The sequence below is a fragment of the Apis laboriosa genome, unplaced genomic scaffold (assembly GCF_014066325.1).
Source record: "Apis laboriosa isolate Shangri-la unplaced genomic scaffold, ASM1406632v1 scaffold78_cov150, whole genome shotgun sequence".
NCBI classification, from domain to species: Eukaryota; Metazoa; Arthropoda; class Insecta; order Hymenoptera; family Apidae; genus Apis; species Apis laboriosa.
This window is the reverse complement of record NW_025224442.1, coordinates 61276-83080: the sequence shown is the minus strand read 5'-3', so window position 1 is coordinate 83080 and position 21805 is coordinate 61276. Positions and strand designations below refer to the sequence as shown.

The 21805-nt window shown below is 37.2% G+C and overlaps 1 protein-coding gene across 9 annotated transcripts in view; it reads left to right on the top strand.

Annotated features, from left to right (window-relative positions):
* The window catches only part of LOC122719426, a 196327-nt gene extending 174831 nt beyond the window's left edge, over window positions 1-21496 (top strand). For all 9 annotated transcript variants that reach the window (XM_043945202.1, XM_043945201.1, XM_043945205.1 and 6 more), the window contains 3 exons: window positions 10391-10563; window positions 18926-19129; window positions 19619-21496. In XM_043945202.1, the coding sequence (XP_043801137.1) occupies window positions 10391-10563; window positions 18926-19129; window positions 19619-20353 (1112 nt within the window). In that variant the 3' untranslated portion in view covers window positions 20354-21496. The remainder of the gene's footprint in view (window positions 1-10390; window positions 10564-18925; window positions 19130-19618) is intronic.
* Window positions 21497-21805: the final 309 nt, after the last annotated feature.

Here is a 21805-nt window from a genome sequence, read left to right as displayed (position 1 = left end):
ACTCTTTTTCTCTATCCTCCTTCCCTTCCTTTTTATTCCCAATTTCCTAAATTTCTTCGTGTCAGATTGAGCTTCCGAATTTCTTCCTCCTTCCTTTCCATTAAATCTTAATTTCTTTCAACTCTTAACAACTCTTCCTTCCTATCTTTTCATATTCTCAATTTCCTTTTTCTTTTTTTTTTTTTTTCTTTTTCTTAATTCGCTTTTCCAAATTTCTCCTCCCTGTCGTCCAATCTTCCATTCCCTCGCCTCAAATCCACGCAATTTCTCCATCTCAAGAACAATCCTCTCTCCTTTTCTCTCTCCACCCTTCCTCCCCCTCCCCCTCCTTTTTTTCTTGCTTTCGCCAGAACCCGTTCCATCTTCCCCTCGCACTCTTTATCACACTCTCTCTCGCGCCTGTATTATACCGCTTTATTAGCCCTCTTTTCCCGGGATACCCCCCTTTGGTGGCCCACCAGGAGTCTGCGCGGTGATCCAGGTGGAGGTGGAGAGATGATCTAACGCGCGAGGGTCCACCAGTTCGTTAAACACAGGTGTAATTATGTTTATATTAATGTTTTCGGGTGGAGATAACGCGCGATTATCCCGTTTGGATAAACACACGGATGGATTATAAGATGATTGAAATTAATCGTCCGACCTACCCTAGTTGCACGACTCCCGATTAAAATATTCTCCGTTAAAACACGGGAAGATGTAAGTCTTTCTCTTTCGTTCCTCCTCGTTTCGCTTACTCCGTTACTGAATCTGTTTATGAATTCTTTGTTCGGGATAGATATCTTATAGATAAGATAGAGCGCTTAGTTGGAAATGATTTATTTCAATTTTCCTCGATCGTGCGATTGTTATTGTTTCGATGTTAATTTTTAGATATAATCGAATTTAAAATTTTGACAAGTTTGAGAGGATTGTGTAACTTTCTGGGTAACACTGAGTAGAAAGTAATAGAAGAAGAGATTATATTAAAATAAAAGAAAAGTATTGTGTTTGAATAATTATAATTATTTATAACGTGATATCGGAAAATTATTTTAGAAAGATTATTTGAAAGTTAATCGAATCGTTTCTCAGAAAAAACTTTTCAATTTGGAAAACTAAGAAATCTGAAACTTTCCACTTTTCAACATTTCCTAATTGCTGAATTTCCATTTCATCCCTCTATTTATTCCTTTCCAATCGCATCCATTAAAAAGAAAAGAAAAAGCAACCCCATCCTCGAAAATTCTAATACACCACTCCTCTCGCACAAATTAATAGTTACACATTAATACCTTCTAGTTAGACATCATTAAATCGAGACTAAAATTCACGCTCATTTTCAGAATGTCCCAAAATGGTCCCAAAGTGGTCCGAAATACCGAGAATCAAGGATCAGCAGCTGTCGATCGCTTAATTCGGCCCGTACCTTCTAATTGTAAGCAGCACACGAAAAGGAATTTTCGCGGGGCCTGTAATTTATCATTATAAATCAGTGGACGGGTGGTGTTGAGGGGTCGGGTTTTTGGCGGGAACGGGAGGAGGAAAGTTTGGCGGCGGTCGCGGTGGAAATCCTCGTTGCATCCTCGTTCCTTGGGCAGAAAGTGGCGGTCTCACGGGTGCCAGAATGTCGTTTCCTAACTCTAATGACGTCGTTGACTCTCACTTAACAAGAGACTACCCTCTAAATGGAGGGTTGCGTCCTCCAGCCAACGGCCGCTTGGTACACGCCAACCCGGTGATTACGGGACTCGAATTCACTTCTAAATTACATCCGTTGTAAATGCTGTTAAAGTAACTATTTCACCAGGGATCCACCGTGCAGCCTGAGTTTTTGGTCCAATTGGCCTGCTAATCGTTTGATCCACCGTGAATTTTCGGGGATCGAGGATTTTTCGAAGGGAGGAGCGAGAGTGTTTTTCGAAGAAGGCTGCGCAACTCTCTGTTTCATTTGCATTTTTTTTTTTTTTTTTTTCTTCAAAACGTCCATGTGCTCAAGCTTTTATCATTCGATACAAAAGTCTAAAGATCTAACGCGAGATTGACCATCTACTCTTGCAACTTTATCACAAAAGGTTTTTACTCTTTGATCCATATTTTATATTTTTATAGAACTTTTAATATTATAAATAATTATTAATTATCAATCCTCATTATGTGTCCTAAAGGAATCCAAAAAGCTTCGACTAATAAAATAATAGCCGACTGAATATACCCATCGTAAGAATATTACAATTCTACGAACTACCGAAAGAGTTTGATCATCCATACAATATCAATTTCGAATCTATCTGTTTGAACTCTCATTTCCAAACCTTCGAAATAGAGAACTTCTCGCAAGATTCATCTGCACACGTGGAAAACAAACTGGACAAATTCACGAGAGAGATATTTTTTTTTCCAATCATCGTGCAAGGATGACTCAAAGTGGTGGTTCGATTAAAATTTTTAATTAAGAATCGTCACGTCCAACGGGTTACTTTATTAATCCTCGTACAATGTACGCGTACGGGATACGTGGTGCCGGCCTATTAAGTTTAATGTCATTATAAAGGTGTCAAGGCACGGCCACCGGTTAAAATATTCCACGCGCGTTCTGTATTCGGCCACCGGTTAATTACGCTTTAATTGCACCCTACGTCGTCGCCGATCATCGTTTCCTTTCATTATATGGATAGAAAGCCGCGCGATTTTACAAGAGATATCAAGAATCTGAAATTTTCATCGATCTCGTGCCACACTGCAAACTTATTTTCGATACAATTCGTTTCAATCCATCTCGATTCCGAGATCCATCCGGGAGCGAGACTCTTCTCAGTTTGTTTGGGGGGGAAGAATTTATCGCAAGATTGCTTGCACGAGCAAATTAGTTTTCAGATAAGTGCAAACGTGACGATTGTTTTTTTCTAATTGAATTTGTGTTTTTTTAATCATTGGAAGATTAAAAATTCTGACTTTTGAATCAAAAAATTTAATTATATTACGTAATGGAATTTGTAATTCCGATATTTTACGATGATTAACTTATGTGGGAAACAACGACGATTTGAATTTTTAAAGGAATCGTCGTCGAAATTTTGAACGATCGGGATCTTTCTTATATTCCTCGAAGAATAATTTCCCTTCTCACGAATCAGTGCGTCCGATCAAGCACTTGAAGCAGTCTTAAAGTTAGACGCTGATAATGTTTCTATAATCCTATTACTTTTCCGTGATTGATGAATAGAAATTAAAAAAATAAAAATTGGCGAGTGAATGAGTAAAAATCGAAGGCTGTGGTGGTAAGCTAATTAATGTAATGTAAAAGTTATGTAATAGAATTTCTACACGGCTTGTTCTCGGTAAATTATTGCTTCTGACATGGACAGAATTTTTGTACATGCTTCAAATTACTACTGAAAATATTACTAGTAAATTTTCCATAAATTCTGTAATTCTGTTACTTCATAGCAATTACACGAACTGCAAGGTGGTAGTTTGATGGTAAGAATATTCAGTTCTTGGGTATTTATTTCAATTTCAGCTTCTGAAAATTAAGGCTTCGAGGTAGCTATTATTTTCTACGTTAATTTGATAGTTAATCGGTACTTTGATCCTAAAAGGGAAAGCTTAGCGAACGTTGAAGTGCAAACCAACTTTATTGCGGATCTTAATTGCAGTAATGCCTAGTCTTTTTATACTTAAACATCGAAGCATTCCTTTTTCCATCGGACAAATTTAAAACACATTTATATCGTAATATCCACCAAGTAAGTTGCACCATATTAAAAATTTGCACAGTTTACTTGGTTTTCTGGGAAAATAAAGGTGAATCGAGATCGAAGCCTTTGGCCCTAGTTTTCTAAATTTATTATCAAGAATATAAATAAAAAAAAAAAGATGAGAATAATGGGACAATAATTACAATAAAAATGTTGCATATTTATTTTTGAAAATCTGTGTTTCAATAACAAACCGGGGAAGGAGGGGTGGATGAGGGGAGAGAGAGAATGGACAAGATTAGAATCTGTTAATGTAAATCAGAGACCATGTATATACCAATTTCTTAATTGATTAAGTTATTTATTCATTAATTTAATAATTTCTAAAATCAATTTCAATTACAAATCTTTTCTCTTCCATTTTCTCTCGTAAACGTCATCACACGTTTTCACTGTTTCACTTCCAAATCACTTTCACGTAAACGTGAACGAAATATGCATAAAAATATATATATGCATAAAATATTTAAAAGAAAGGGAAAAAAGAAGTAATCTCTTTAATGGATCGAGCCGGCCAATTTTGGAAAATTCTATTACACGTGGAGGACAATTTCGCGAACACGTTCGGGTAAATAGCTTCTTCAATTTTCGTTGCGTGGTGTGTAATTGGCGGTCACACGTAAAAAGATAATAGTAGTGACCGGTGAATGAAAATTTGAAGGCGCCGACCCCTTTTAACAATTGAACGATATTAATCGCGCAATTCATCAGGATTTCGTGAAAAGGGGCAATTTCGTTTTTTATATCGGGGGAAATTAACGTTTTCGTTGATGCTTTTAAATGACAGCCCACACACATTCGAGACTCTTTATGAACGCGCTATTACGGTTAATGCGTCTGACGGAAAGCGAGAGGTAATCATTGTAATTTCCATCACGAGCCTCGCTCCATGGATCTGGATGCGTTCTCGACGACGAAATCGAACGTTTCTCGCTTCGTTCGCGAGAGATTTCCATTGACGTGTCGTGTGACTCTTTCGAAGGTCCACCTTTCAGCGTGACGGTTCGATCGAAATGAAGAAAATTAGGACGATCGTGATGACGATAATAAAATTTTTAATAAGAGGAGAAAGTTTTAATAAAATGTATATATATATGTATACATTTAATAAAGTATATAATGCAAAGTTGTTGGGAATAACTTTAATAATTACGAAGAAATTTAATTAATTTGAATTATTATTGGATCTATTCGAGCACGAGTCGACAAATTTCGTTCATGAATCGTAATTTTGATCTTTATCGATTCTGGTTTTACAGAATAATCCACGATAATAGATATATTTGTTGTTAAATTTCGATTCATCGTGTTGACGGATGTATGACAAATATATATAAATATTCGTCGAATAATTTCATCGTATCCACGTGTAATTTCAATTAAATTGACGATCATTTTCCACATGGTGAACATACGATTGTGGAAAGAAATCATCAGCCATATTATTAATCAAATTGAACACAATTCCTGCTGAAACTTTCCTTCCAAATCAGCCTAAATCCCCCCTCTTTAAAATCCCGAAACGAATCGAGAAGAAGTACCTACAAATATCCCGCTCGCTCGACCTAACCTAAAAATCCACGATAAAAAGTTGGTGCGTCGAATCTCCTAAGAACCTAACCTAAAAAACCAGTTGTAAAGGAAGAAACGGCACGATCCCGATATCCGCAATTTCGAAGCGAAGAATTACGAAAAACCTGTATGGAAGCCGGCGTAGACGTTCACGGTCCAGGATCGAGGATCGATTATTATTATACCCGAGGAGGACTGTGCGAGGATTTCGTGCGCGTTTATGGCGGTCAACGGTGTGTACGCGACGGCCGGCCGGCTTACGTTCTTAGCGTGGCGTAATTGCATGATGATACGTTTCGGCCATGTTGGGCCCCCTAACGACGCACGCGACCCTACACGCTGCCCTTTTTCCTCTCGAAAACCGCACCGATGTCTTATTTCTCGGCCGCCGTGGAAATGGAAGCCAGACAGGGCCGGCCGAATTGGCACCAATGACCAAGGAATCGCTACTTAATCCCTATTGGACGGCGCATACCTTTCCTAGTAGCTTCTTTCTTTTTCTTTTTTTTCTTCTTACTTCATTTTTTATTCCTTCTTCTATAATAATCTGAAACTCTTCTTATTATTATTATTATACTAGAGAGATGTTAATAATAGTGTAACTCGTGACGCTTCTACACGGCTTCTGTTTTTCCTTCGTGGCCAATTCTATTCGGCCAGGTTTCGAAAACTTTCGACCTTCGTCAACGAATCACTTACTGGCTGGATCTCCTCACCTGGATGGAAATTTAATGGATCGATTTGTAATTCGAGCTTTTGAAATTATCCGTAAATTAATTCATTAACGTAAAAGGAGCGAGAAAGGAAAATTTCTCGAAACTGTCGAAAAGGAGAAAAGAAAGAAAGGAAAAGAGGTTATAGAGGCGGCTATTCACGAGAGTTGCCACCGTGTACAGCTGAATCGTCCACTTATTACGGAGTACAGATTATCAATAATGAGCGGATCGATCGATATCCATTCTCGATCAATCTCACTCTTGTATCGAAGAAGAGAGACGGAGAGAGTGAATTAATGGATAAATAGCATCTAATTACGCTGATTAATGCGCGATCTTTTTCTTCCTTTTTTTCCTCTTCTCTTTTCTCTTTCTCTTTCTACCTTCTCTCGTCAACGACGAGACGGCCGATTCGCGAACATTATCGTCGATTGGTAAATCTTAATTGGACAAGGAGGATACCAAAAGGAGAGCCTCGACGACCCAAGTTGCAATAAATAAATAGCAGCTGGACAACGTCCGTGTGTTCTTTTCTTATGAAAAGAAATTTATATTCGTGACACGTTTCGCTGCGAGCACGCTTTTAATCTTTGGACGATCGCCGAGAATTATCCTATACCGATTTCATTTTCCATTGTTCGGATTCTTTGTTCTTTCGCTGAATAAGATTCGATTGTGCTCGGTTGATGGATTGCCGCATTCATCGATCGAATGTGTAAGAAGGGTAAGAATTATGTTGTATTATGCCCGGTTATTTATGCACGATTGAATTTAGGAATAGAAATTTATTGATATATATTTTCTGATATTATTCGTGTAATTAATATATTCTTCGTAACGATGTATGTTTTATGTTTAAGGCGCGTCACAATGAATCATAAATTAATGGGGGGGAAAAAAAAAAAATAAACAAATATCATCGAGATCGACAAATTAATCAACTTTTCCTTTTCATTAATTAAATATCTTTCATTGCTCGGTTCATTGCTTCGCGAGATTGAACGAAAATCGCGAGGCAGAAATAACGAGATCATCGTCGATCAAAACGATAAAAAGGATAAATCGTGAAACTATTTGTATTATTTAAACTCTTACTTTATAACACTGTCCATTAATAACACGAAAATAATCTTGTTCGTACGCTCGTAATCTCTCACAGATTCGCGAGATGTTTTCATCCTGAATGATGAAAAGGAAGGAATGCCTCTAGAAATTGCTCGTTTCGCGCAAACGATCGTACAGAATAAGAAGCAATCGTTTCGAGATTTATTAACGAAACGAGCTGATTATCCAAGGTGTCTCCTCTATCTATTCTTGTTCCTAACACGCATATAATAAAACCGTGTTACACGGTAATTCATATGCATCTTTTTTCTCTCATCTCAGATAACACTAAAAATCATCGTAATCCTCATTGAACGAAGACATTTCAATCTTTTAACGATCCGAACCCTCTCGGTATCGGAATTGCCTCTCTGCGCGAGATGACAATTAGCTTAAACGTGGACTCAATCAATGGTCGAAACAAAGGAGGAAGGGAAAAAAAAAAAGAAGAAGAAAGAAGAAGATAAAAATGATAAAAAAAAAAAAAAGAAAGAAAGAAAGAAAGAAGAAAAGAAAGATGCGATGAATGGCACTAAGCTCGAAGAGCTAAGAGTAATAAATTACCCTTGCATTAAAACGATGTTGGCGCCAAAGGATAATTTGTATTCATAATCCGTCATAACACGGCGAAACTCGTCATTATAAAGCGGCTCCTCGAGTTTCCTGTGACAAACACACGGCATTACGGCTGCTTAGATCTTTTAAGTACACCCTCCGAGTAGGGGATACGCCAATTTTCCAGGACCAGTTACGCCAACGTGTAACTAGGAAATTATTACACGTGTGAATACGTGTGCACATACAGTCTGTATGGTTAACATTGTTAAAGGGATCGAGGATCGAGGATTCGTCCATGCAGATTTCCGCTTAAATCGCTTTCGCCGATTCTTTTATTTTTCATCCGTGGAAATACGTAAGGACGCGTTTCGAATGTGAAATTACACGTGGTTAAGGTTCCGTGGAGGGAATGAATTTCTTTTTTATATTTCTGAAGGGGGGAAAGTGACGCATCGAGGATGAATCTCGGGGTTATTTTACTTGGTGTATGTACATATATTATGGAAATTCAACGTAAAGGAAAGATTGCTTCGAAATTTCTTCTCCTTTCTTCCTTTTAATCTAGAAAAATTTAGATCATGATTTCTTTCTTTACCACCCCCTAGAAGGAAAAATTCATGCAATTCATGAAGAACAAACAGCATTTTTATTTATCTAAAAATCGACTAAGATTGAGAAACGCTCGTTTCGAAGAGTACGGGATCCGAGAAACATCTCAATCCATCCTATGAAAATAATTAAACCGATCAGGATGGATCAGCTGGAATCAAAGGCAACCATCGATCCAAGCATCAAACCAATAAAAGTCGGTCGACAGTAATGGCGTCTGGTATCCTCTCAATTACGTGTTTTCTTTCGACGAACGGCCGCAGACTGCATTCTCAGATTAAATTGAGAGATACCATTTACGGAAGCGACGATTACGGGACGATCGGTCGATCATTGTGTCCAACGATGTCACGCTTCAACCGCTCGAATTAACCGAATCATTATCGTCGTGTCAGGTTCATTAATGCGGCCGGTTACATTATCGGGCCGTGCGCGAGGCATCGTCATCTTCCTCATCTTCGTTCGCCAAAGAAGGGAGGGGAGGGGGAGGGGGAGGAGGGGGAGGAGGAGGAGAAATTCTGATTCGGGACGAGAATAGATCGAGGGGACGATCAGAGGTGGACGCGAAAATTGTTTAACTCGTCCTCTCATAAATTATTTAACGCGCTACCTGCGCCATCTATCAACTTTGATACCCGTTTCCGATAATAATACCGTGCCGCGTACGCGATGGAAGAAAAATTACCCTCGTCATTACCTTTCCGCCGATGAACGCGCGTGAACGTGCTCCTGAATTCGTTTCGCGAATGTAAAGTGATAAAGATGTGTGTGCGCGTGTGTGTTGGATTTTTTAGTTGAATATCGCGTTTGTAGGAAAATTGAATTTATGGAGATTAAGATTAACACTTTGTAAAGATGGATTTTTTTTATTAAGAAGAGATAATTAGGGGATCGGTTTCGATTGAATCTTTTTTGAAGAAATCGAATTTCTTGGAGTTACGAGGTGGAAGATGAAACTTGAGAAATTAATAATTCTAATAAATTCTATTAGAATTTNTTTTTTTTTTTTTTTGAGTAAGAAATTCCTTCGAGAGATATTGAATCGACAAAGATCTATCAATATCGACGATCTCTTGTAAACTTTTCTTAAAATTTTCTATTCCTATCAATTCTTCTGACTCGATAAAAATTTTATCGGAGATTTCGAAGAAATTTTGAAATGCAATTTAATAAAATTACGTTACTCGAATCGAACAAAATTTTCACCATTTCTACTCAATTTCTCGATAATTTCGCCCACGCAAAGTGTCGGACATTGAAGCCACGTGAATGTAAACGGAACATATCGACTCGATTTCCTTTCCAATCATCCCGATCTCGAGGAACGTTTCGTCTCGTGCTATTTCATTTCCTGATCCAGATAACGGCGGCCTTATTGCCGAGTCAATCATAATTGCCGATCTTTTTTCAATTCCTCCTCTCCTGCATTAGCATACGTATCAGCTCTTGTACGCTCGGGAAACGGAGATGTCTGCCAAAACAATCGTGGATCCGCAGATTCTCGGTCCGGATAAGGGTTGGAGGGTGGACGAGGGCCCTCGTAAAATCACTGAAATTCCATGTTTATTCAATATGCCCGGGATTCTGTTTTCGAGACTTATCTGAGAGACGATTGGCCGGGTGATACGATGCCTCGAACCAATTTCGCGACGATAAGGCTTCAATCTTCGTTTTCCTCCCCCTTTTATGCGGAAACCGAGATCTCTCTCCATGCGATCACTGCAACTTTTCTAAGAAACATTGAATCGAATCGAGAGGTATCCACGGATCCATCCGATTTCTTCCTCGTATTCTTCGATAAAATATCGATAAACGTTTCTCTTAGGATAATTAAGAAAAGTTAGCAGATTTCTTCCTTCTAAACGTTTCTCTTAGGGTTAATTAAGAAAAGTTTCCTTTGATGTATAGAAAAATTATTTTTCGAATAATCGTTGGACAAAAATTGATTTTGACGAAAGTATGAAGATAGATTCTTCCGTCCACTATATTTTATTACTTAGAAGAAAATCGTTCAGAAGAAGAAAAATTTGTGACGCGTAATTTTTCATTAAAATCTTCAAGATTCTAACGTACATATATTTATAATTTCAGGTTGCGATGGCGAATCGGACGAAGGTGGAAGCAAGAGGCGAAGGAGCAGGACCAACTTCAATAGCTGGCAATTGGAGGAATTGGAACGGGCATTTCTCTCGAGTCATTATCCCGATGTGTTTATGCGAGAAGCTCTGGCTGTGAGACTCGAGTTGAAAGAGAGCCGCGTAGCTGTGAGTACACATATTTTTTTTTTTTTTTTTTTTTTACGAATCCTCGAGGATATAATCCTCCTTGAGGAAGAAGAAAAAAAAAAAAACCGAAAAAAGAAACGGGTCGACGAAGGGTTGAAAGAATTTAATGGATCCGTGGAGCTTGGCGAATTTAACGAATTCGATGGTGTACGGGTTGAAAAGATTGCTCGAGGAGATAATAAATAAAATGAATTGTCAGATTCTTGGAGACGTATAGCTTTTCAACTTTTCTAAATTAGAGAGATTCGAAAGTGTATCGAGAAATTTATTGAATTCTGAACTCGAAATCTGAATTGAATCGAAAGAAATTAGGGAAATTCAAAGTAACTTCATCCCGAGAAAAGGGAAGAGACAATGTTGGACTTCAACAAGGATAAGATGTAACGTTTAAATAAAATTTACAATCAGGAAAATTAAGAAAAAATTTAAATCGAGTCAAAATTTCGGATTAATAAAATGCGAGAATTTTCTTTCCATAATTTCGAGAGGAAAAAATGCACTTTTATCGCGACTTGATTTCACGTTTCGCGTACCATTATCAGACGTCCCAGATCGGCCGTTTCGATAGGCGAGAATTTATAGGCGCGTACGCCGTCATTTTTCGAGGGTTGATGCCCGACAGACGACACGGGGGCGGTTTGATCTCGGCGCCTTCGGCCCTCGAGCTGCTCTCCCGAGGGTAGTTAGTCCATCTGCTCGATTCTGAGTGTGGTTACCTTACAGTCCAGTGTGTTGGAGGGTAGTAAACTGAGGAACATCTATCCCGGGACCAAAGACCTCGACTCGTCGACCGTGTCCATTTGAATAATGAACTGATTTTTATGTGGACGCCATTGTTCCTTTCTGAAACGTCTCTCCTCTTCTGAAAACAGTTCTGAAAATTACCTGATTTTTTTTTAATCACTTTTCCAAACTTTATGAAAATTATGGAATGTTTAATTTTTGCTATTAATTAGAATTTAATGCTGTCGATTTTTTTGTTTAAAGGTTAATACGTTGTTTCTCAAATTCTTAGACTTTTCTTTTTTAATATACTTAACGATTTCACGACGTAGAAAATATCAATTTCCACATTTACATAATTGAATAGTAACAATTCTAATTAATTGCGAATCTTTCCACCACAGGCTTTCTATTTTTATTTATTTATTTTTTTTTCTCGAAGCAAATAATATAAGTATCTTGATATTCTTGACCAAGCAGTGTAGTGTACGTATGTAATAAGACGTTTCGTGCAAAGGGACAATTTGTCAGCCGCGAAATCGATTTGGCGAGAAAACATTTATTTTTTTACAATTTTATCGCTTTATAAAAGAAGAATCTTTTTCCATCCTCGTTTAACGTGTCTCCATCTAACATTACGTCTTGAAATGAAATAAAAAAAGCGAACGATATCATACTCTTAATTTATTCTTCCGGAAGCCCGATGACCGGATAAATCGGCGAACCACGCGAATCGTTTTCCGTGAAAGTCGTGGAATTGCATGTAACTAAAACAAAAAAAAAAAAAAAAAAAAAGAAAAGGAATCGCAATTTAACATCGGTCTTCATGACTGGTGCTCGTTTTTCACGTTAATCACTGATGCTTCTCGCTTCTAATTGTCAGACCATATTTTTTAAAATCATCCACGGTGGTTCCTTACACATTATTTCCTCGCAAAACACATTGCGATCGTAATGAAAAATAGATTTTCTCCTTTGCAAGTGAAATTCAGGGGAATGGGAACGATATCGTTCAACCTTTGAATTAAAATCCACGATTAAATTTATTCGCGTTTAACTTGCTCTCCTTTTCTCTTCAAAAATTGTTTAAAGTATCTTCAGTATAATTCCAGTAAACTCAGAGGCTCCTTTCGAAGTTGGTTGCGTTCAGTTGTTTGGTACCTGTGGTGGAAAGATTCGCGATTAGTTAGAATTGTTGCTATTATAAATACGAAACCGTGACACAATGGTAGTCCTTTCTGTGGGACCGGCGAAGGGTGGACCCTCAATTTCACGGCCCATCGGGCACGAAGCCACCCTCATATCTTCCCCCAGTCGATAAGATATTTATATTTATACGGTTAGATACGGTTCGTGTGCCGCTGGAACAGCGCAATCGTTCTCTCTGCTTTCCAACAATTAATCGGGCCACCTTCTCTCTCCCAAATTACGTGGCAACGCACCCTTCCTTCTCTCTTAATCATTCCTATTAAAAATTCAATTCGACCCTTATATTTTCAACATTGTTCTAGAAAAAGTTTCTAATACCTACCAAATTGATAAAATTGATAAATTAATAATTGCATCAAACAACGACGATCGAAAGTTAAAATCGAATAATCCGTCGAAGACGAAAATTACATCAATATTCGATTCCAATGCGAAAAAAGTAGCTGAAGTAAAGTTATTTCAATTACGATGAAAATTCTCCGATATTCCTTCACTCTCTCGAAACAAATTAACAAATTAAAGGGGAACGTAACCGCGACACGCGAAACCAGTCGTTGAAATCACCGCGCGCGAGACACGTATTCGATCGTTGGTTTTTTCGAGGCGAAAACCGATCTACCTTGATGACAGGGATCGATCCGGAGGAGATAACCGCGGTGACACGATGCAGCCGGTGCCTCTTCTCCAACGGGCTCTTCTCCTCAGATTAGATATTCGATGGCCGCGCCAGATAACCCCTGGGCGCGGATGCTGGTTTCTCGGAAGATCTTTTTGAAAAATATATTGTTGGGGAGATAGATAAACGGACGACACGTGGTTAGACGCGGGCAACTGGTGTTGGACGGCGGCACCCGTGCCGGTTTATCACGTGGGTGTCGGCTTTCGAGTAAGGGCGGCGGTTGGAGACGATCGGTATCTCGCTCGATCTCGCGACGAATTCATTAGTCTCGTGCGAACACTCCCGCGTTTTGTGAGTTTAAACGGGTTTGTCAGCTTCCTCTTCTGACGTGGCGCGGGCGTGGGTGGGTGGGGTCTCGTTTAGAAAGCGAGCCTCGCGATCTTGTTTTGATTTTCTTTCTGCGATCGTGTTTCCTTCGATTTCGGGAAAAAAACGATTTTATTCGCGCGATATTTTAACGAGATAAATTGTTATGTTATTCGGAGGTAATTCCATTTCGTGGGAAATCATGTATGAATATATATATATATGTAGAGCGTGTAATGGATTTATAGATATTTATACGCGTGAAACGATTTATTTAATAATATTATTTGGAGAGAAGGATGGGATCAATCTTTACGAGGTATGTTATTTATTTTGTACGAGATATATAAATTTTAAAATGTTTGATAATAATAATAAGTGTTGAAGAATGAAGTTTCAAAGAAATAAATTGCAGGTATAAGTCAGTTATGCTCTATAGACACAACGACTTTCTAGAGTAGTCGAGTTGAATAGATGAATTTCTTTGTATAAGATAATTTATCGAGGCTTTTGCAACTCACTTTATTATATCTGTATTTTAAATTAGGTAATCTCTCTCTTACTTCTTTATTTATTAGCTCGAATTTTGAACCAGAACTGGTCCAAGAATTTACTTACTCGAAGAAATTTAATAACTGTTATTTAATCAATGTATCGATGGATATTGACGTTTGTGTGAAATATATGTATTTTTCCTTTAATTTATTATTATTGAAAGTAAAAAAATATATATATATATATATTATGTACACGTGCATATTATTTTTCTGAGAAATTTCGTGACATGTATTTATCTTATTTCATACAAATGCAATTATCCGTTCCTGATATTAATAACATCCTCTGTCAAAAGATTAATAAGAGGAAAAAGTCTCGATCTTGTTCCTTTGTAATTTTATATAAGATAATTCTTTTTTCTCTGACGTTTATCCAAAATTTGATAATTATTATTTACCTGGCAAGAAATAACGAAGAGATAAAAAATTTCTTGAATTTTCAGATTCAAGAAAGAAAAAATAAATATCTCGCGTTAAATATTTCTATCAAATTCGAATAAATAGAAACAAATTCTATATTTTCAAATTCAATTCTGATTCGTCAAAATTAATTCCTCGTTAATTTGAAAAAATATCTGTTCCGTGATTAAATTAAATATTTCTATCTAGATTTAAATAAATAAACGGTTCCCTAATAAAACACGATCGAAACGAAAATATGAAACAAACGTTTCTCAAAAAAAAAAAAAAAAAAAAATGGAGATCAATTCAAAGACAGTAATCGCCTGAAGACAACTCGTCGAAAAAGCGCCATTTTCTCGTCCACCATGCTACGTTTATATTTAAATGAAGGGCAAGCATATCGTGCTCGTTAATTGTCGATCGTTCCACGCGTCGTCGGGGCCATCCTGCGGTATCATTATCATATTTACAGAAAAAAACCATCGACATCGGCAACCTGCCCCTTCCCTTCCACAAGATCTCTGTCGTGAACACGAAACAGGGAGCCAAAGGAAGAGATGCTGGTTAAAAATCAATTGAACGGTAAACAACACGAACGATAGCCGATTTTCTCTCTTTTTCAGTATTATTCGTTTAAGGCATCGTGTCAGAAAACCGGTCCATTTTGTTGTAAATAAGTCCAGTGGAAAGGAGAACGATTTGGGAATTTTCCAAATCTTTGCACATCTTGATATTTTGATTCTGTGGAATATAAATTTAATTTTTTTCTTCCTTCGAACGATAATTATTTACTCAATTGTATTTTTGAAATATTTTTGAAATTCGCGATATATTTTACAGAATTGGATAGGTTTTTTTTGACAATTTTTGGTTTTTAAACATTTTGGAGATATTTCTTCGAGCGTTTTTAATAATTGGAATATCTCTAAAATATTCGAAGATATTTTATAATATCTTATCTTCAGATACGATACGATTGTATAATAAAAATTTATATCTATGATAAAGTTTTGGGAGAATTATTATCCAACTACGAGAACATTGACACGATTTCGATAAAGATGTACACCGTTTAAAAATTAATCATCCTCTTTCCTCTATCCGGAGTTAATTAGCAGTTGTATAATATATATTGCCATTTTATGAGATTTCTTTGTTTTGTCGGCGTAAATCGATTCGACAGAACGCACGACGCGTTCTACGTTCCCTGCATACGAATTGGTGGCGTGTAATAAACCGAGCCGTCCGGACTGAATACTAATTAGCCTGGTGTCATGGTAATTATTGCAGTGTCAAATTTCTTTTTTCATTCGGAATTATTTTCTTTTTACGCTTTTACTTATAAAAAAAATTCTAAATTACCAATGTCCTTGCCAATGATATTTTAATCGATGATTCTCCCGAAACTAAATTTTATTTAGGTAATGAATAGCGTGTAATAAAAATGAAAGATAAAAGAAGAAATAATGTCCTGAGAGAAACTTTTAAAGGTGTATATAATATTTTATTATGTAATATTAACTGTCGAGCAGAGAGAAATTGAAAAAATTAGAAATACAAAAGATTAAAATCACAATGATCTTTAACCAAATGATAATTACTTATTAACTTATATTTTTTTCCAAATAAAGTAGGGAATAAATTTATTTAAAACGTTTGTGAATAAAAATGATCATGGAGGAATGGAAATCGAATTCTACAAAATTTTTCTTTTCCTTTTTTTTTTTTTTTTTTTTTTTTTTTTTTTTCACCCTCCCGTAAAGTATATCACTTTGTAAAAACCTTGTACTTGTGCACCACAGATGTTTCAATTTTCATTCATTATCAATGGGAAGAACGACGTGACAGAGCAGCTGGTCCGAGTTACGAAGCAGAAATCGTTATTTCGGCATTATTACCACGATTCGTCAGAAATTATCGCCACTGATAACCACTAACAAGCTACTCCATCGATTACCATGCGCTTTGACTGATGCTAAACGTGTAACATCTTTTTTCTGGCCCACGGTTTACGACCACGTTGCTCCTCGAGAGAAGTGTCCATAAAATGGCTGTACGGATAAGAAAACCGCCTTAAAACGTGGATATCCTTGAAAATGCATAGGGAAATATGCCGTATATTTCTTCACGGATATCTGACACAACTGGTAGATGTAATTAGCTTGAAACGTCTCTCAACGTGATTTATGCCGATAATGTTAGGTTGATGGAAATGAAATGTTATTTCATGAAATAGAAAAAATTATATTTAAAGAATTATTGAAAAATTATGCGTGCTTTTCCTGGAACATTATTCGATATTGACCAAAACTTTGAAATTAATTAACACGTTCCATCTAAGAATTAGAAGAAGAAGAAGAAGAAGAAGAAGAAGAAGAAGAAAAAAAAGAAGTAATCGTGAGGAATGAAATTTTCTTTCGCGTAAAGTGTTGGAAAAAAATTGAAATTACAAAATTGATTCTGTGCATATATTCCAAATGATTAGATTATATGAGAATTATCAATTTTAAAATATGCAATTCTTAAGTCTTTCTTTCGGATATATTTGTTTAAAAATTATCTATACGATGAATAATTATGATGTTTCAGAACGATAAATTTATTATTCCATGTTTCTCTCCTTCTTTATCAAGTTTAGAGTTATTAAAAGAAATCTTGCTTATTTTCATTATTGCCTATTTTCTTTATTTATCTTCTTTTCTTCAATTTAGTTAATGTTGCATTACAAAGCATTTTATCGCTGATTGGACGAACATAAATAAGTATATTTAATTTTAGACAATGATTTATCTCATTTTATGCGACGTTGAATAAACTTCCAATAATATTTATAATGTTGACCAATTAATACTGTTTATTATTTCCGGTGATGACATTTGATTGATAATGAATTTATAACTGCAGTAATATTCGATGCGTTATCAAACGTCGGTCGGAATGATTTCTTTTTTTATACAATATAATTACTCTATGCATAATTCAATTTCAAAAAACATTTTCATCCTTTTTCTTTTTATTTATAATGTTTGAAATAAAGATTTAAATAATATTCAATTAGAAATATTCTCGATATTTATATACAATTTGTAATAAACAAATTCTATCACAAAATTATATAACGCCTGTGTATTCCGTTACAATTATTATTATAAATATTTATCTTTAAATATTTATCTTTCCCCCTCTTCTAATTTATCATTATTTCAGATAATTTGGCAAGTTCAGTAGCCATATAATTAATTTTTTCTTCCCACAGAAGATATTAGATAAATCACAATTTTATTTTATAATTACAACCACTTATCCCCACTTATCCTCGCGAATTACAACGATTTACAAAGATAATGTAAAAGATATTAAAAAATATTTCGAAAAAGAAAAAAGAAAAAAATTAAAAATCATTTCCCAACTGATCGGATAACAGACATCCCATTTCCAGAGAGACTCGGCCCCATAAAACTCTTTCATCGAACTCTTTATAAGCAAGGAGGTAGGTTTCGTTGAAAAATGGCCAGCTGCGCGTGCGGCAATCCGATCTTTCCACCGATTCGATCTCGTCCCGTCTGTCGGAGGAGGAAGGGTGGAAAGGAAGAGGGGGCGGCGAAGAAATCGTGAGGGCACGTGACACGCGGATGGCGTTACACGGGGTTGGCGGGGGTGTATTGATCTGTGGCTCGCGTGAGAACAGCGCCACATACCGGCCAACAGCCGCAACTAATGTCTTCATCCTTTTCAACCACCTTTTCAAACCCCTTACGCCTCTCTTTCCGTGCCTTTTCTTTTCCCAACCAAGCAACGAGTAGCGGGTGAAATTCACGCCGGCTTTAAATCGTGCTTTGCGCCGCGAGCGTTCACGCGAGCAAAGGGTTGAAACTCGCCATGAATCAAGACACCCCGGGGGGTCGTTGCTTCCTCGGCTAGGGCTGCCCTCCTTCCTTCGTGTAATTCCGACATTTAACCGTTGTGACCGGGTCCACCTTTTGGACGTGCTTTTAATTATTCGGGATAAAGATGATAAATTCTCGAGAATTTTCTTTCGATTTTGGGGGAGGGGGGGAGAGAAGAGGAGAGATGACAGTAATGTGTAGAAATATGTTGGAAAATTAATAAGGAATTTGGACGAAATAATTTGGAAAATTTGGGAAATTTTCATTTGAGAAAAATCGTGTTTCGAAGAAGAATTAAAAAAGAAAAGGAGAAAGGAATTTTTTTAATTCTCGGAAAATTAAAATATCCGAATAATTGGTTAAGATTTTGGATAATTTGGATTTCTTTTGAATCTTTTTGAATGGATAAAGATTCAAGAAATATTTTTGAATTGCTCTAGAAAAAGCAAAAGTTTTCCAAAATTTCTTCTAAATATAAATATTATTTTTCAAATTTCATTTTCGTTTTAAGAAATATTTTCGTCAAGAATACTTTCTCTTCCAGGACAGATAATAACCAGATTCTATTCTATTTTCAGGTATGGTTCCAAAACAGAAGGGCAAAATGGAGGAAGAAGGAGCACACGAAGAAGGGTCCAGGAAGGCCGGCGCACAACGCTCATCCTCAAAGCTGTAGTGGCGAACCAATTCCACCTGAAGAGTTGAGAAGGAAGGAGAGGGAAAGGCGGCAGAAGAAATTGCTGAAAGCTCTTGAACGACAGCAGAGGAAATTAGCTGCAAAGGTAATCACTAATGCAATCTACTTTCTCAAATACATTTAAGAATACTTTAATGCTTCGATAGCGTGTTAAAAAAATAATTGATTATAATTTCATCGTATGTAATTTAATATCTAAATGTAATTTCTTTCCGACTTTTATTTGTCGACTGTCGTTTCAATCTTCAAAGAATTTTCAGAAAAGGATAAAGGAAAAAAAAAAAAACAATAACATAAATCATCTTCCTTACCTCAATTCTACACTTTCTCCCAATTAAAATAATCTCATAACTATAGTTATCAAATATCATTTCACACTTTCGAATATTTTTAAAAAAAGAGAAAAACGAATAATCAAAATACTTCGTAATCGTACGAAGTGAACCATTCATTCTCTCTCTAAATAAAATCTCTAATCCATCTCTAAGCCGTGCAATTTCCATATAAATCTTCATATCGAAACGACCCCAAAACTGGAACCCCAGAAGAGAAGAACGAAATATTCTCGTTCCAGGGAATCACCGTCGACCTCTCGACCCTTCGAGCCGAATGGGAGTCCCGAAGCGCGGCAGCATCCGGCGGAAACTCCCTGAACGGAAGCCTGGGAAGCTCTTTCAACCACTTGAGCAACAACAACGAGAGCAGCAGCGTGTCTGGCTCTGGCAACGACGCGAACGAGGAGATAGACGTTGTCGGGGGTTTGGATTCTTGCAGCGAGAGCGGCAGCGAGAGGGTCGACTCCACCGCCGATGGTTCCATCGATGGAGAGTGTTACTCGAGACTGGGGAGCAGTGGCAACGATCAGAACGATCCTCGAAGATCGGTGAACCAGGTCGCGGGAAGTCTTCAGAGTCCAAACTCGAGCCTGAACCTGGACCACTTGAATCACCAGCAAGGGATCCATCATTGGGGCCTGACCTCCCTCCTCGAGAGAAGGAGAGAGTTGGTGAACATCAACAGCGCGGGTGGACCACGTCAAACAACGAACAACCCCGGAAGAACATCGGTCAGGCAACAGACCAGCGAGGAGGAGGTGCAGAGCAGTAGCATAGACCTGAGTGTGAAGGGAAGGGAGGAGAGGAAGAGGCTCAACCCTTTCTCTATCGATAGTTTACTGGGTAATAACAGAACGAGCACCCCCGGTATCCACAACGAATACAGAGCCTCGACGCCCACTCTGTCCAATGGCAGGGAGTCGATGAGCCCGACGTCACCGATCTCGGTTCCAACTTCGCCATCCACCACGTAGTGAGCCAAGAATCCGTGTTTCTTCTATTCGTACGGTGGCCAATGAATTATGGTGTTGGAACACAACGAAGAATACGGGCAAGTTTCGCGAGGACATTTATTAAGGAACATTATCGAGAACAACGAGACGGAAGATAGAGTTTCTCACTGTTTTAGGATAACAATTGTATTATCTGTTCTAAAAAAAAAAATGGGAACGAGAGTTCCTGATGGATCTGAGAGTGATACAAGGATTGGAACGTGGATTCGTTTTTTCATTTGTCGGGGAAAACGATTGTTGACGATTTCGTTGACGCCGATCGATGAAGTTTGAAGATGTTTGAAGATGTTTGAATTGATGAGTTTCTTCTGCGAGAGAAACGGTGATTCGATCGACGAGAGTTTCCTCTATCGAGACGAGAGGAGAAAGGAAAGCTTATATCAGTTTCGACATATCTGCATCGAGTGCGTGAGTGACGTTGAGACTGCGTGTCACTGCGTGGTTCTGACTTTCTTCTTTTGTCCTGCGTGTTCGAGTGTGGAGATCGAGACGAGAATGTGCAATAAAACACACGGATAAATCGTTCTTTTCTTCCCTCTCTTCTTCAAGTGTTATGTGTAGAGGGAGAGAGAAAGAAAGAGAGAGAAAGAGAGAGAGAGAGTTATTACGTTAAGTGAGGATGCGTGTGCGAGAGAGCGACAGACTGCGCGTGTATTTAATGTAAATAGCTCGAAAGTATGGACGATTCCGTTTTATTTAAATCTGATTCGTAGCCGATACCCCTCCCAGTGTTCGTCTGATTCGCGGATATTATTTAAAAAAGCAATAGAGATTTTTCGCCTGGCACGCGTGTATATATAACAATAGAGATTAAATCGAAAGTTTTAGACATTGCGTGGAGGGATGCCGATGAGAAAATAAAGAAGCGGTACAAAGCTGAATTACGGGATATATCTCCTCTTCTTCTTTTTTTATGCGTCGTGCAAGAGTGCATTTTGTGAGAAAGAGAGAAAAAAAGAGAAAGAGAGAAAGACAGAGATGTTGAAGATCGATAAGAAGAGTGAAGAGGAGAAGAGAGAGAGAGAGAAAGAGAAGGAGAGAATGAAAGAAAAAGAGAGAAAGAGAGAGAGAGAGAGAGAGGAGATGTTATGAGATGCCATAAAATTTGGGATGCGAGACAGTATCTACCGTATATTCATTTCAAATATATTAATTTATTCTCAACACTACATAGTATCGTGTGATAAATGTGCACCATCATCCATTCCTTCTCTCCTCTTTTGTGCTATCTTCATCGATTTATATAAGAGGTAAGTTGATTTTTTTTTTTTTTTAAAATTGAAAATTGAAAAAGATAAATAATTTTAGAAATTTATGATTCCAGATAATTGATAAAAAATTAATATTTTTTATAAAATTTTTTACTAAAATTTGCATCTCTTGTATTTTCTTTTTAATACGCAATGATTCTAC